The sequence below is a fragment of the Hetaerina americana genome, unplaced genomic scaffold (genome assembly GCF_022747635.1).
Source record: "Hetaerina americana unplaced genomic scaffold, ioHetAmer1.1.p SCAF_2, whole genome shotgun sequence".
In the NCBI taxonomy this organism is placed as follows: Eukaryota; Metazoa; Arthropoda; class Insecta; order Odonata; family Calopterygidae; genus Hetaerina; species Hetaerina americana.
In genome coordinates this window covers 33939033-33950004 of record NW_027286763.1, presented here as the reverse complement: position 1 = coordinate 33950004, position 10972 = coordinate 33939033, and the positions used below count along the sequence as shown (strand labels likewise).

At 35.9% G+C, this 10972-nt stretch overlaps 1 protein-coding gene across 1 annotated transcript in view; it reads right to left on the bottom strand.

Annotated features, from left to right (window-relative positions):
- Positions 1-311: 311 nt before the first annotated feature.
- Positions 312-10972, bottom strand: part of LOC139687962 (endoplasmic reticulum metallopeptidase 1-like) — a 33135-nt gene continuing 22474 nt past the window's right edge. Inside the window, exons 11-16 of the mRNA XM_071585337.1 lie at positions 10531-10715; positions 9951-10106; positions 5730-5929; positions 5529-5647; positions 2292-2467; positions 312-1034 (exon numbers count right to left, since the gene is read on the bottom strand). Of these exons, the coding sequence (XP_071441438.1) occupies positions 861-1034; positions 2292-2467; positions 5529-5647; positions 5730-5929; positions 9951-10106; positions 10531-10715 (1010 nt within the window). The 3' untranslated portion in view covers positions 312-860. The remainder of the gene's footprint in view (positions 1035-2291; positions 2468-5528; positions 5648-5729; positions 5930-9950; positions 10107-10530; positions 10716-10972) is intronic.

The following is a 10972-nucleotide window of genomic DNA, read 5'->3' as shown; positions in this document are numbered from 1 at the left end:
AACCTTCCCAAAACACCAACTCCCACACCCTCTCCATATACACAACATGTTTCCCAGGAATTCAGTCCCCCATACATATTCTCAAAGATCTCTTCCCCATTCCAACAAACCAAAAAACAATGGCTAACATACTATTAGGTTTTTATTGTGAAATTTAAGTAATAGCAATATTGCAGGACCTTAACAATAAAAAACTGACATTATTTTGAATATTTCACTGATAAATACTATTTTTAAGGATGCCATGTACAGTTTAATCATTGAAATCAATTCTTTGAGTTTAAATAATTGTACAGAATAAAGGGGATATATAATAGTAAAATTTTAAGGCACTTTAATTAAGCTGTCTAAACAAACAACTATTACAATTTTTATGTCTAATGAAATAAAAGTATTCAAAAATTCACACATTACATTACTCTTGACCATTTTAGCTGCCCCCATCATAAGCATATTCATTTATAAATGATTTCTACAAACATTGGATCATTAATGGCATATGCATACATTTTTAAAGCAAGAGTATTTCATTTAAACAAAATTTCAAAGCAAGTTTGAAAATGGACAATTACTATCTTATGTCTAATTGAAAAACCTTCAAATTTTTAATGGTTACCATTTTAGCAAAAATAGGACATCGTTATGTATCTTTAGTGACAAAAGTCATGAAGTAGAAAAATACTTGTTAACATTTACTTTTTCCAATATAAAAAAAGATACTCTTCTTATGGTCAATAAACCTTTAATGCCCATTAAACAACGCATATATTATTCACTAATTCTTTGGATTAGCGCTTGGATTCAAAAGCAATGGGGCAATTTAAAATACTAAATTGTACATAGAAATGAAATGCCTATTATCAAAATTTCCAGGAGTCATATGTGGCAGTCCAAGCTATGAGATGAGCCCATGTTGCAACTGGACCCAAGGTGTCGTTCACAATTTTGGTAGCACGAGCTGCAGGATCACTATGGGTATAATGAGCCACCAGGGCAACATCAATAACCCACTTCTCATTCCATCCCTGAGGAACCTATAATAGATATTCAAAATAATCTCATTACTGCTAAAATAGAAGTGTCATATTTCACTTTTCAGAAAGTGGATAATATGAAAAAGAAGACAGAAATAGCACTCTTTTGCCTTGATATGGAGAACCATATTTTTCCATCGATAACATGCACCTGATGTATAATGTGCACCTAGAACTTTGTAGCTATCATGAATTCCTATAGATACCGTGTGCCCAGAGCTTCAAAGTTATCTTGAATGTGTACAGATGCCACGCACCTGTATATACATATATATGCACATACATATTATAAATGCATGTAAAAATTATATATATTGTGTGTAAAAATACGTACATATATCCATACACTAATAGATTTAAACAACCAATGCATAATTGAAATCATAATTGCCTGTGGCTATGTCTACCATAGGTATACAGAAGATTAGAGCCAGGTGATTGAAATTAATTCCAAACAACAGAAGGATAAAAAAATAAACAATATTTACAAGCCAACAAAATATGCCGCCTTATTGCTTTTTGGCTATGATTCATAAGTCAAAATGAGACTTAGGTTGGTGCGCCCTTCTGTTTGCTATATAAAGTAACCCGCAGCAAATCAAATATAAAAAATAAGAGTGAATGAAATAGAATTTTCTCATTTTGTTTGTTTTACTTCACTTTGTTAGTATTGGCGCTCAGTTCTTCTAGACACCCTCCAAGTTCTATGAAAGTTCCACCTAAATGGTGATTGTTTCAAACCTGAATTGAGTTAAGCTTTTGTAATTTAAAATTTTCTCAAGAAAATTACCCATGGAAAAGAAAAAAATCATGAATCTCTTACACTTCATCAATCATGAAATGTAAGAGATTGGATTTACAGGCCTGTAAGCCTATGGGATGGAGTGTTTGGTGTGAGGATCAAATATTGTGAAAGTACATTATGCTTCCCATATGCCAAAGACTCAAATATAAATATAATAGATTTCTATATCCCTGGGAGCAAAAGGCATACATATCATCTAATTAAGTGGCATTCATGAATCAGCAACCAACAATTCGTAGTTTTATTAATTGATAACACCAAATATGCTCCCGATAAAGAAATTAATTCGGTGACCTGGAACTTAACAATATCAAAAAGCCCTGTGAGGTAAGATCTAACTGTAACTCATGATTCAGAGTGATCACTAATCAAATGTAACCCAGTGGTGTTGAAAAAATGAAGAAGGCTATAAAACCGTTCTTGTGACTACAATAACTTCATTGCAATCTTACCTCTATGTCCAACCAGCATTCCCATGGCTGGGAAAACTTCACTCCAATGGCATGGTAAATGTGGTATGTAGGCCTGTTCTGCCAGAAGTAGGTGGCATTTGGCACTTCACCAAAAGTCCAGTCCTTTAATGATACTCCTCTCACAGGACTTAAAAACAGGGACACATGATGAGGTCCTATAACGATCAAGTCAAAAGTTAGAAAATAACATTCCAAGGAAATGCATAACTCTTTTAAGTGATGGATCATGCTGTGGGATAAAACATATCCAGAGTTCATGGTATTTCATTGTACACAATCAAAGCAGAACTCAAACATGCATTTTTGCAAATATGAAATGTTTTATGAAAAAAAACATATGGACCTACTCTTTCTGGCATTGTATGACAGCTTTCAATGTTATTCTCCCTTTTGCATGCTAGTCCATATCCCCGGCAGCGGGTGAAATAGCTCCCAAGTGCTATCTCTTGGCCAAAGAATAGGTGAACTTATTTGAATAAACCCTCCATGGATTTCAGCGATAATTACATTTCCTTGATATCTTAATTGAAAGAGCGTCAGCCCAGCAAGTTGAAGATCCAAGGTTCAAGTCCAAGTCAAGGAAACATTATCCTACTTGGAATCCACATACCTCTATCTTCCCCATTGGCCTTGTGTTTGCCCTTTTTATGTGTTCCTATGCATTTTCCTTTTACATTTATCTGTATGAATTAGTTTTCCTAAATTTGTTAGTTTTCATGCATGAATGTGTATATTTATCATCACTATTGAAGGTCTTCCTGTAGAAGTAAACTGGGCTGGACATGATCAGATCCCATTCTGGGCACTGAATAATATGACAGTCTGCGGGTTCCCTTGACCTGTGATCTGGTGAAAAATGTAACTGACAGTCATCTCAGGGCATTAGGTGACGTCAACTAGCAAATTTTGGTTGAATGACTTGGAGGAAGAAGGTGAATGGGCACAGGAAAGGAATTTTTGACAAAGCCAGGAAAAGGTTCCTGCAGAAAGCTGGAACTTCACCATTTGCCACCCACCTCTTTCGTGAAAGTAATCAGCTGGACATATTTATGTGTATTTCCTCGTACCTTCAGTCCAAACGATGCAACAGTGTAGCAGAACTAGTTGACAGCAATAAATTCTATCCTGTGGCAATGCTAAGTTTTTTGATTCTTTCTTGTGCACTTAGTATGTCGAGGGAGGAGAGTGTTGTTGGAAGAAATCCAAAAACACATGAAATGTGAATATTGACCATTTTGATTGGTATTGGAATGCTGAAAACAGTAATGGGGAAGCAAGGTAGGGGATTATAAAACGATAGGGATGTTGCATGAAATGAAGGCAGATAGAATTAATGAAGAATTGAATAACAGTTTATTGTAGTGTTGGGTGTCAGGTTTTACCTTCTTAGGCTAAGTTAACAAATGTAGGAGTGTACAGTCTCCAGGTATGTCCATGCAAAATCAACCTTTAAAGGTACACTACCAAACACCAAATCTTTTCATCTTTTGGCTGTTTCTTTCTTTACTCTTTTTACTACTTCGGGCTTGTCTTTTCTCTCTCGTAACTTGGAACTGCTCCAATTTTAACACTTTGTTGTACCTCTTATGTTTTAAAGAAATCTACCAGTCAAAATGGGTTTTGGTGTTTCCAAAACGTAGAGTCTATAGCATTGCTAGACCTCACTTAACACTGCCCTAAAAAAATGTTCTAATATCTACATTGAAATACGTCATTCTTAAAAGGGACATACCTCCTGCCTGTTCATTTCATTTAAAATGCCTATTCTTTTCCTAAGCCTCTTACTCACTTACCTAACATTCTACCGATTGCCAAAATAATAATCAGTATAATTTTGACTCTTCAAACCATCACAGTACTTGAATCAAAGGTTGGCTTAATGGATGACACCTCATTCCAAACCCAGCGATATGTGTTACAAAACATGAGGGTACTGGGGCCAGCTCCTTTCCCTGTACCACCATGTTTCCCAAGAAAACTGGCAACAAAATAATCATAGTTTGGGTCGGGCCGGGCATTTCTAAAGACATTATGTGTATTTGGATTGGACATCCATTCAGCGGCCTAATGCTGTACCCACCAGGGCTCTAAAACACCTTTTGTTCTAAAAATCTCAAAAATATACACCACACAAAACTTTTATTTCTTTATTTTGAATTACTCCAAAAACAGCACTTCGACCTTTACATCGGACTTTAAACATTGATATAACAATTTGAAAATTACATACACCCAAGCACTAGGTGGAGGAAAAATCATCTAGGCTGGAATCGAACCCATGACCTCTGGGTTAGTAGATGAGGATGTTACCCTGCCGCCACTGGTTCTGGCAAATTTTGATTCTGATAATACAAATATGAGGGCTGTCAATAAATTAACTAACGTTTCGGCATCGAGTGACAGTGGGTAAGACTAGAGCCACCATCTTGGTGTCTAAACATCCCGTACGCATCCTGCTGTGGGAGTTTGCACACTGTAATTCTTCTAGTTTGCTCACTGCAAACTGTTAAAATGTGTGCTGTATTAGCAAATCATGCAAGTTGTGAAGTGTAATTTGTGATTAGATTTTTACTGGCAAAAAACCACAGGCCAATTAAAATTCATAGGCAACTTTGTGAAGTGTACAGAGATGGAATAATGAGTGAAGGCAGAGTAGGGCAGCGGTGCATTCAGTTTAAAAATGGCCACACCAATGTTCATGACAAGGATTGCATTGGTCGGCCTAGCCTTGTGACGGATGACCAGTTCTTGGACATCATTGACATTTGTCCATTCAATCTTACACTAACAACATCACTGATGCATAACACTGTTACTCATCACTTGGTGTGCAGCACAAATTTCCCGATGAATGTCAGCAGCTTTGCCAGCTTATTGCCAGTAAAAACCTTACCAATCAATGGATTTTACATTTGGCGGGATTGCCAACTGTATTGTTCATTTTGACTTGCTACTGTAAACAAAAGACAAGCAGTGCAGCCTTCCACTGCAGTTCTAAGTGTACTATCCTAGTGTGCGAGTCAATACAGCAAATATTCAGCTCCCCGCCATACTTCGCTCCCTACACACAAATGTAAGTTACTTTCTGGTCTCCCTCATATACACAATACCTAGAAAAAACCTAAGTTCAAAGGCACAATAAAAAATTTCATTTCATTCAAGAAAAATAATTTGCAGTATGATTTAATATTTTTAAAGCAAGTTAACAATACTTACCAGTCACACTGAAGGTCAATCTTCTTACTTGGGTTGACATTGCTTTTTGGGATACCAACTTCAGAACAGCAGGCTCATGAATGACAGGTTCAGGAGCAGGAACTATGTGGGTTTCTTGCCTAAAATGTAGAATTTTCTTGAATGCTGCTCAAGAAAATTTCTTAATTATAATGACGAAAATATATTTTTATGAATACTCACAAGAGGCCAAGCAATCTAGAACCATAGACAGGTATACCACAGAGAAGTATTTCTTCACAGGTTTGAGATGAAATCATTTGGCACCCACTGTCAACAGCTTTAGGCAATGAAAAATGTGCTCCATTGCGGTCCAAGTCGACCATCCAAAACAAATTCCTTTGATCCACTTTATCATTAGAGTGCACTCTACTTCTTACATGCTGAAAGAAAAGTACATTTAATGTTTCAAATATCTGCATTGTGTCTCTCCATAAATAAATAAAAATGTGTATATATACGTACATCACAGACAAATGTTCCCTCCACTAAATGAAATTTAAGGGGCTCTTAAGACCCAGCTTTAAAATTTCAGAGTATTAGATGATGCCTTAGTAGCTTAACTGATCAAAGTACTCAGCCAGATAACCAGGGATGTGAGTTTGAATACCAGTCAAGGCAAATGATTTTTACACCTTGAAATTGTTGCATAGCAATGTGCATCAGAGGATGACTCCATTAAAAGTTACTGTCTCAGTATCTCCAGCAGTTCTTTGAATTCATTTAAGGTAAACACCTCAGTGCTTAAAAATTGGCTTTAACCTTATAGACTGTGGCGTAGAGAATACAACTACAAATACTTGAGAAATTATATGCACAATATTTCATCACAACATCTTGTCCCTTTAAAGCCCCTAAAATTTCAGAGTTTAAGAGAATGCTTTGATAGCTTAACTTGCTAATGCACTTAGCCAGAGATTAAGAGATCCAGGTTTGAATCCCGGTCAAGGAGAATGCTTTTTACACTTTTAAATTGTTGCATCCTCTATTACTATTTCACTTACCTTTTCCTTCTTTTCTCCCATTGAAAACTGCATAACCTTCATTTAAAAAAAAATTATTCTCATCCATTGCTTTCCAATATTCTCACCAATGCTTCCAACTCCTTGGCTGATTGATAAACTAGTATGATCCAAAAACCTAACTGATTTTTTGAATTCCCCACCGAATTTCATTCCTATCTACAGTTCTTCACAGGCCTCTTTCACGATTTCTTCCACATTAACGTTGAACAGCACAGGTGATAATGGACAATCCTGTCTTACTCCTCTAGCTAATCTATTTATTAATTCCACCCAATTCACTCTATGAAATGCTTCCTTGAAATCTACATAACAGACATATAAATCCAGAGTATGTTCAAAGTTCCTATCTATTAGTGACCCCATTACTGCAATCATGTGTGCCTTCCCTCTTCCTGAATTGAAAGTGATCATCCCCAAAGTAATCATTTACCTTGCTCTTCATCCTCTTATTGATGATCCTGATGACTGTTTTAGACGTGTGTGGAATCAAGCTTGTTATACATTCCTCACATAATCCTGCCTTTTTCCTCTTCTGGGACAGGAACTATAATGATCTGACAAAGTATTCCAGCTAAATCCCTTCCTTATAAATGTTACAAATTAGTTAATAAACACTCTTCCTCTCACCTTTAAGTAGTTACGTGTGAATGTTGCATCCCCAATGGTCTTATTTCAATTTCTTTAATGCCCTTTCTATCTTGCCATTGTGTAAGCTTGGGCCTAAGCTATCTTCATGTACCTGTATGTCATTTTCTCTATTTATGTCTAACTGGCCTAATGTCTTCACCATATACACTTAGTTGCCCTATATATTCCTTCCATATCTCTTGTATCTTCTTGTTCAAATAATACTTTTCCAGACTTATCTTGGATTGCTTGCAATCATTTCCCTCTTTTACTTCCTGACAGCATTTTGACCTTCCTATACAGCACACCAATTTCACCCTTTCCCAGTCATTTCTCCCCTTATCATTGCAGTCCATCTTCCACCATGCTCCTTTTGCCGTATTTGTTCCATGTTTCAGTTAATTATTGAATTATTTATACTTCCTTCTACCCAACTCTCTACTCATATTTTTCTATTTTCTTCTCTCTTTCAGCTTTCTAATCATTATGGCTGTAAGCTACAATTTCCTTGTCAATTTCCTAATGGCCTTAATAACCAAATTATTGATTATTCCGTTTTTCAGCTGAGTACTTGACACAATGGAAATGAGGATAGTGAAGGACTAGGATAATTTAAATTTTTTAGCAACTGGACAAATGACGTCATTTGCAGATGTTAAAGGAGAAAACGTTTTTCAAACTAAGGCTATGTGTTTGTTTATATTATGGTACCAGAAATTGCAAGGAAAATGCTATGTGATTGTTAATGCTAATGGAGAGGAGGCGGAAGTTTCCCCTAGATCAAAGAGGGACTCTACTATACTGTAGTACGTACGTATCCAATCCTTTTTTGAAGTGCAGTTACTGTATGATGAAATTGAAAATGGGGTGGGACTATTAAGGTCATTGAATATGGAAAGGGAGACGATTAAAGGAAATGTATTGTATTGTCACCTGAAACATGGACTGGACCAAGAATTTTCAGGGAGAGAATTGTATGAGGAGGTTGATGAGGACATAGAATGTTGTGCAGGTTGGCAGTCTCCTTCATACAGCCTTTCAATTTTCAAAATTATTTTCAGAATTGCGTGTTTCCAGGTAAAAATTATTGACCAAGAAAATACTAAAACCAATCATGTGCAGGGTATGGCAGTTAAATCTGAACAAACAAAACTTTAATTTAAAAGCAAATGTGTTAAAAAATATACAAATGAAAATGAAAATCCTTTTACATACACGTAGTTGTATCTGTCATGAGTAACATTACTTAATGTAACCCCCTTCAGCTGCAATGACCGCCTCCAAGCTTGTCCTGATTCGATCGCACTCACTCTTTAAAACAGTGCTGTCCATATTGGGGAATGCTACTATGATAGCAGTGCGTAAAGATGCGATATTAGGGTGCCTCATCTTATTGGCAACTCTTTCGACTATGCTGCAAACATAATAGTCGAGGGGGTTCAAGTTCGGGCTATTCGGGGCCAAAACTCCTTTGACCAGAACACGTCAATATTATCTGAAAGCCAGTTTTGGTGACTCGTATGAGCTGGTGCACCATCCTGTTTAAAGACATATTTTCTTCCAGATGCCACAGTTACCATCCATGGCTTCACGAAATTCTTCAAAGTTTGCATTTTGCAAAAATAAAATAATGCAAAATTCTTCTGAAATCCACACCTAAGCATTTCCTCCAAAGGGGTTTCCTTGCCTGGTTAGCCTACCCCAGACTTCTCCAAAGCATTATACTTAGCCGCAATAGCGTAAGCAGTTGACCTGGGGTACTCGAAGAAATGAACTATTTCACTGGGCAGACACCCTTGATAATAGCAGATCTATGATTATACTCCGCACTTGTGCATAACATTTCGGCCATTTTGAGGTTATGACTGTTTACTAGATGCCTATAGCTTTCAAGAACGCGAATTGCGACCTCCGATGGAACTACGATATGGCGGCAAATTCAAATTGAAATTTGCCTGGAGATAACCGCTGCACCCTGTATACATGGTCGCAAAGATAACACGTAAGTTTCCATCATACCAAAGATATTTTTTAATTAGCACATACTTATCATGAAAACTATTCTAAATTTTTTAGTCTTACAATAAATATAATACATTCTCAACCCATTTAAAGACATAATGCTTCAATTTGAGCCAACAATGGGCTATTGACATCAAATTTGTACACTCAACAATGATCAAGATAAAATTATTAATATTATTTCCATATGACAATTAATGCCATAACCATCATGAAAACAACAAAAAATGTGATAAATCATTAGTAATATTTATCTAGTTGATAACTTTAGACATTTCAAAAAAAGGTCAAAAAAACCTGTGCAGTACCTAGATAAATCTGTCCAAAATGGAAACTCTAGTTCAAATGATGGACATAAGAACTTATCGTAGATTGGTCAATATTAAGTTCGACCGAATGACCTTCAATGGACTAAAATCTATCTACACTCAGTTATAAAAAAGCCATTTTACAAAAGTTATATTTTTGAGAGATCCCATCCTAACCTTACTTAGGGATGACCTGACAAGACTTTGAACTTACATTTTAGTTCCTATCCATCAAAGTTTCAGCTACGATTCATCTTTACATTACAAGTGTAAATTCTTGATTCTTTCTCATGAAGAAAATAAAATATTTAATTTAACAAACAATAAGCTAGAATAATATTTCCTAATAGATTATGCAACTTTGATTAGAAACTGACGGAAATACTAAAAAGTTCCTTTTTAAACAAAAAAAGCATTCTTACCAAAACTTGGACTCGTTGAGGTGTGGGTTCAGTTGGTTTACTTCCATAGGGAAAGCCAATTGGAGTGAGGACAACAGCTAAGACTGCCACAGAATGAATAACTAGAAGACTAGCCAAGATGTTTCTAGGAGATGATACCACATGGATCAATGGAATCTGCAACGGAACAGAATTCACTGAGTAAAATGTGAAATTTCATTTTTGTTAGAGGTTAGTCCCTTTTCTAACACAAAGAACAAAATCCCAACTATGTAGAGTGACCAGGCTAGGACCATGAATAATTTACTGGAATGTCTCAATACATGGGTATTTTTGTTCTTCATAGAAAATATGAATTATATGTTGTTGACTATGACCATAAAATGGTCAACTACATACAGCTCATGTTTCATGTTCAGTAACTGCCCATCCTCCTGAAGTCTTCAGACAAAACAATTCTTATAAACTCACAAATTCAGTTACCTATAAATTAACCTGGATCCACTCCATGAGATATTTGCGCAAAGGCAGGGCTAGTTTATGAACATTTATATTTTAATGCCAATTAAAATATTACAAGTCTAAATACTTAAAATCTTACAATATGTGAAAAAGCCATGATGCACAGCAGAGCTGCTATTATGCCAATGAGAAGATCTGGATTCATCTTGGAACCAATTCTTGCGGAAATGGGCACAAACAGAGAGAAGAACCAGTGTCCAAAGTAAAACACTATCATTAGTGGAACTAAGCTGAAGACGTGACGCGAGATCAACCACGTTTTTGCTAAAAGGAAATGGGAAACCAACATGCCATTAAATATCCATCTTGTTCAGATATACTTTTAAATACAAACTCAACTTTCAGATAAAAATTTTGAAAGTATAATTTATGAAAATATAGGCACAGCCATTAAATAATCTGATTTCTCAAGGGAAACCCTAAAGGCGAATTCAATAAAAGCAACTTTGAACTACAAGGCCATCAAACACACTCTCAATTACAACCACCATGGTATAGATTATAATATTAGATTTTTAAGC